This window comes from Taeniopygia guttata, chromosome 3 (genome assembly GCF_048771995.1).
Source record: "Taeniopygia guttata chromosome 3, bTaeGut7.mat, whole genome shotgun sequence".
NCBI classification, from domain to species: Eukaryota; Metazoa; Chordata; class Aves; order Passeriformes; family Estrildidae; genus Taeniopygia; species Taeniopygia guttata.
This window is the reverse complement of record NC_133027.1, coordinates 72,665,529-72,671,527: the sequence shown is the minus strand read 5'-3', so window position 1 is coordinate 72,671,527 and position 5,999 is coordinate 72,665,529. Positions and strand designations below refer to the sequence as shown.

Sequence of the window (5,999 nt, the reverse complement as noted above, 5' to 3'; positions counted from 1 at the left end):
TTGTCTCTCTCTTTCCAAGAAACTTTCATGTTTTGTGCTTGTCATGCGTCTTAAAATGATGGAATTCAAAAATGCATGACTCAAACACACTGTGAAAGTTCTGTCTGACTTCCACTGCATTGTCCTTCCAGATACCATTTGTTCTGCAATGTGATTCTGTGTTCTGAAGTTGACTGTGATCCCCATCTACAGTTCCTGTAGAGAATTACATATGAAGAGGGTATAAAAGCACAAGTTGGAGGAAAGTTCTTTAATAAAACAAACAACCCAATAGAAAAAAAGGCAACCAAACAACAAAACTGTCTTTACAAAAGGACAAAGGAAATTGTTTTTAACAATTGTCAACAAATTACTACATGAAGTCACATAGGAAAATCTAAAATTTTCATGCATTTTCTTCTGTTTTCTATTTTCCCATTTCTTTAGTTTCACTTCCTCTCTAAGATGGCATCCAAAAGAACATGCCATCCCATATATGTTTTTGTCCTTTTTAAGGCATAGGTAAGTTTTGTATTGTTAATTAAAATTTCAGTGATAGAAATCATGAGTTTTGCCTAATTATTTTATTAGAAACAACTAGTAAACAACCTTTTCAAGGACAACTAATAAAATAGCAGCATAACATTAATTTGAATAACTGCAGGGGGATATGTTTGAGAGTGAAGAGTTTGCTTCATGTTTCTGATTGAAGAGTCTTTCAATAGAATCTCTGAAGATGCAAAACCCCACAAGATTTTACAAAGCTAGAAACTTCCCAGGTCGCATTAAAACACATCCATGCTAGGAAAACTTGTTGCTGGAAGACCTGATTCACAATAGCTGAAACACCTAGTGTTGGGCTAGCTTAAAATGTTAGTGCCATGAGTGGCATACACCTGTGGAATACAGTGAAACTATTAGAGGATGAAAATAAAATTACATCCAGATGTGACTGTATCTTCAGATAAAATTTTCCTAGAAGCATATGTTGTACTAAAGATATGCAAAAAATACTCCCCACCCAATGTTTAATTTCATTGCTGACTATTAATGTATTTAGAGGTGTTTGCAGCTTTAATCCTCACTCGTGTAATTTCTCCTTATGTGATATCCAATGAGCCCATTTATTCCTGTATTTACACATGTACAGGAATTCCTTGCAGCTGAACTGAATGAGTGTTTCATGTCTTTTGTTCATTAGTTGTCCTGGCAGGTAGTGCAGCTGACAGAGAAGTGTGAAAAGCTACACAAAAGCTCTAGTCCACCAAAAGGCAAATGTTTGTCATAACAAGTACATTGGTTAGAAAAAAACTCATTTATATTTATGGATATTTATGGGACAGTCAAGAACTGGTTAAGTCTCTAACTGGTATCCGTACAAACTATTTCTGTGCAGAAAATAAGATTTGAATGTTGAATTGTATCTCTTGTGAAGATGGAACTCTTACAGGGCTGGGACAGCCAAAGGAAGCCGACTAGTTCCCTGGGGAAGTGTAGCTGCATATAGATAAGGTTCAATCAGCAAAACATAACTCTCACGCTGCATCATTTTAAATATTTTAGGAACAAGCTGTGAAAAGGAGCTTTCAGTTTTTCAAATAATTTGAATGTCACCATTTGGGTTCAGTCATAGGGGACTATAATCCACATAGAAAGTCTAACAGCCCTGAATCTATTATCAAAAACCATGGTTTTGAAAAGTTACGCAATTAAAAAAAAACCTTCTATTTTTAATTAATTTTTTCTCAACTGATTTGCTTTGTTAGTACTATACATTCAACTCAACTTCTTCCCTGAGTGTGGTACATACTTACTTTCTGAAAGCTTTTTAATGCTAACCAATGCCATTGAGCATTTAGTTCCCCTTTGAAGGCTAAAATTTATTTTTTTACCACAGAATAGCTCTAGTGCATGGTTGTTATTTAGCATAGATGGTGAAACGTGCCAAGGTCTGTATGGAATATGGTTTTGTGTATTTATTTATTTAGAAATTTAGGGACAAACACAGGTATGCACATGCTATTTCAAAGATAAGGCTGGAAAATACGTCCTTCCAAATAGTCTTTGAACAGCTGCTTTTTGATCATATCCAGCTGGTTAGTGCAAGCTAATCGCGTGAACTCGGCGGGGAATGGTACCCAACCCTACCCTTGTGAGTGCTCCTGGGAGCGCCCCGAAGGGCGGAGCTTCAGGACCTGTGAGCGAGGCCCGTGTTTCAGTTCGGCTGAGGGCCGGCAGCGCAGCGGAGGAGCCCGGGCAGCCATTCCGCCCTCAGGGCCGGCCCTGCGCCCTGCTCGGATCCGCTCGGCCGTGTTCGGCTCCACCCGGAGCCCTTCGGCTCCTCACGGCTCCTCCCTGCTCCGCTCGGCTCCTGCCGGCCGCGCTCGTTTCGCGGCGGTTCCCGCCGGCCCCGCCCCGCGGTGACGCGCTCAGCGGGCGCCCGGCGGCAGCGCGGGGTCGGTGCTGCTCCGCGCCCACAGCCATGTTCCCGTCGGCTCCCGCCTCCCCGCGCACCCCGGGCGGCTCGGCCCGCCGGACCCTGGGCAGCGCCGCGCCCAGCCCTCTCTCCCGGCCGAGCGGCAAGAAGGGCCTGCCCGTGGTGGCGGCAGCCGCCTCCCCGGTGCTGTTCTCGCCGGTGGCGCGGAGGAGCGGCTCCCTCTCGGCGCGGTGAGTCCGCCCCTCGCCTCAGACCCGGCCTCGCCAGCGTGGGTTATATCACACTACTGTACATTAAAGCTGTACATATACGGTACCCCGTGTTCAGCGTTATGAATACCTCTTACTAGGTTTTAAATGCGCGAGTTCCTCAAGTGTACCCCTGTGTGATTACAAGTGTGCTATATCAAAATTATAAGAACTTCCGTATTTAAAAAGAAGATAAAATAGTCAAAGTTCAGGCATTTCACACCTGCCTCTCTCCCCAGCTTCTTTGCCCCGTCTTCTCCCTTCCTGAGGTACGGCATGAGCCCCAGATCAGTTTCAGCCTTCATAATCTCTTTTCTCAGGAGAAGATACTTGTTGTGTAGTTAAGATAAAGAGGATTGCCCATGTTCAGTTTTGGGGAACTTTTACTCTAAGTCTTCATAATAATTTTTTCAGGTGCCAGGAATGTCTACTAGCTATATATCAGCTTCTGCCATTTCACACAGGGAGGTGTTAGACATCCTTTCACTTGTGAGGAGACATAAAAAGAGGGCATTAACTTGTAAAAGCAGAGAAATTTGCCCAGCTCACTGTGTCCAGAAAACAATACAGACCTGTGCTGTTCCAGAGTCAGAAGGTGGAGAAAGATACAATGAAGCTTTTGTAAATGGTAGGCAATGCAGTCTCCGCAGCAAGCTAAGGGTGGTAGGAGTGCTGTTGGGTCCGAGCTGCCATGGCTGTTTAAAGTGTTGCACAGCGTGTGCTGCCCAGCAGTGACAGAGCTAGGGATGGAAGTAGTCCCTGCAGTCAGGGAAGAGCTTCTGCTGAGCTTCTTCTGATATTGTGAATGTCTTTATTCTGTAAATAACCAGAGTGTAGAGAGGATGAACAATGAGTTTGTTGCTGGTGGAGTAATGCGTATTCAAAGTCAGTTCTTTAAAAATGAAGAATTTGATGACAGCTTGCAACTTGTAAGGAAGCCACCAAATATTTGCTTTAGGTGGTGTTCCCAGAGAAAGCATGTTTATTTTACATACATCTGTTTCTAAATAGATACTCCTAAGTAAATGTCTGCTGAAACTGATGAATAAGCAATAAAAAGTTAACTGTAACTTTTTGTTTTGTTTAAGAGCAACTCCTACCAGAGTTATCCAGCTTCCTACAGCAACTGAGACTATTAACTATGATGTTAAGGCTTTTGGGTCCTCTCTGCCCGTTAAGGTTATGGAAGCCCTGAAGAAGGCTGATGGTAAGAATTGATGTTATTTTTCTCCATGAAACTTGACAGGTGAAAGAATTCTTGATGTGTTCTTGATGACATTGAAAATGCTGATTTTACAGGGGAAGCTAAAATGTCTGTGCCTTGCTTTGAATCCAACCTGGTTGTCTATGTAACAATAATTATAATAATGTGGGTGTGAATGCATGAAAATACCCTTCAGGTGCTGCTTGTGCAATTTATTGTATAAAACCAAGGGTACAAGGAACAGAACCTACAAAAACAGTAGGTTTTTAGTAACTTTTACTTACTGGTTCTTCCTTACCTTTTTTACTTGTTTTGATTTTACTGTGTCCTAGAGTGGATGCTCACTATTTTTCTTTATTTCAATTCCCATTTGTTATCTCTTCCAAAAGCCCTAGTGATACAAACCATTCCCTGAGTTCAAGAAATTGGTCTCCTAAACAATTTTTTCTCTGTGCATAAGTTTTTTCTTTATAGTAGTTACAAGAAGAACCAAATACGTATCTTAAAAATAATGTTAAAATTGTTGAGTGATTTACAAAGCTATTAAAATCTGCTCTAAATACAAGAAAATGGGGTTTTGGGTTGTCATTTCATTCACAAAGGTTGAGAGTTTATCAAATGGATTTTTAAACAAGATGTAGTAATTTGATATGTTAATCAAATAGATGGAAATTCTAACATGGAAACTAATTTAATAGAAAATATTTATTTTCATATAAGAATTAAAGTTTATTGGTTTAAATGTTGCTCTCAGTGTTTTAAAAATCTGAATGCTTTAAAGTAGTTACTTTTTTATGTAGCTGATGACCAGCTGAGCGTTCAAGTGGATGAAAGTGGATGGGCCTGGCTAGTTCATAAGGAGAGGCTGATTATTTGGAAGATTGGTCAGTCTGCGATAGCTAAGGTAACTGAAGGGTCAAGATGGAAAGTCTGTATTTTTTGCTATTTCAACTGGCTACACAGTTATGGGATTGGGGTTTTTTTCAGCTGGAGTTTGTGTGTTTTGCCTCAAAAGCAGCAGGGTTGATATGAAGTCATGCTAACTACAGTAACTGAAACTCAGGCTTTTGAGAGAGCTTATAATTTTTATATTCTTCTCTTCTGTTTTGTCACCTTGGCACTAAGGTTAATTCTTCATATTTTAATGTGTGTGTGACTCTTAGGTTAGATAGTCTTGGTAAAGCTTATTTTGATAATTAAAATCTAGTTGCTGTGTTATGGATTGGTTTAGATTATTCTGGGAGCAATTTTCAAGTTGCAACAAACCCCAAAAACACGGTTAATTTCAGAGGTACTGAACACGTGTTTCACCTATATTTCTTAGGTCAAGAATTTTTGTATCCCCTCTGGACAGTATTTCTTTCAGCATCATTTCAGTGATAGAGAAAAACAAAATCAGTGTTACAAAATCAGTTTTTCAATCAAGACAAGGTATGTTCATTATACAGGTCCTGCACTTACAGGGGAGTGTCAGGTGTACGCATTCTGGCACTTGAAGAGATTTCTCGAGGGATTACAATTTTTCTGGTTGTTTAACTTCAAGGGCGTAGGGGAGTGAGGTGTGTTTCCCTTCTCTACCCTGTTAGTACTTAATAAGTTCTCTCAAGCATTTCTAGTTTAATTTTTTTTAATATTGTGTTAAAGAATAGTCAAATAATCTCCAATAGAAATAATCGAATATTATAGTGTTGTGAGAAACACTCAGAAATAACTAAAGAAAACCAGTGATATTTGAAAATGTGAAGATGTTTTTAGCTGTTTGTTACAACCTTGTTGAAATTGTTTTGTGACATTTCTTTTGTTCCCTTACACAGTGTCTGGATTAGTTGAAATGTAGTTTTTAGCAGCGTGAAAACATGTAAAGATTTTGTGGCAGAGGAATAAGTTCTTCCAGTCTCATATTTATTATGACATCTCTTTCTTTCTTCCAGTTATCTCTGTGCAAGGAATTGCAGCTGCCACCCAGTGACTTCCAATGGAGTTCTAGTTTAGCAGCTATATCTTGTCTCAATTCTTCAGGTGAAGCACCTTCTCTTCAGGTGACCAAATTTTAAATTTTAGTGTTTAAAAGCACCTTAAGAATAACTTTGCATATATCCTTTTTTGTCAAAAGGATGTATTCAAAGTAATT

At 39.9% G+C, this 5,999-nt stretch overlaps 1 protein-coding gene across 1 annotated transcript in view; it reads left to right on the top strand.

Moving 5' to 3' along the window:
- Positions 1-2,379: 2,379 nt before the first annotated feature.
- The window catches only part of NUP133 (nucleoporin 133), a 30,222-nt gene continuing 26,602 nt past the window's right edge, over positions 2,380-5,999 (top strand). Inside the window, exons 1-4 of the mRNA XM_004176357.6 lie at positions 2,380-2,646; positions 3,753-3,871; positions 4,669-4,772; positions 5,800-5,907. Coding sequence (XP_004176405.5) covers positions 2,462-2,646; positions 3,753-3,871; positions 4,669-4,772; positions 5,800-5,907 — 516 coding nt within the window. The 5' untranslated portion in view covers positions 2,380-2,461. The remainder of the gene's footprint in view (positions 2,647-3,752; positions 3,872-4,668; positions 4,773-5,799; positions 5,908-5,999) is intronic.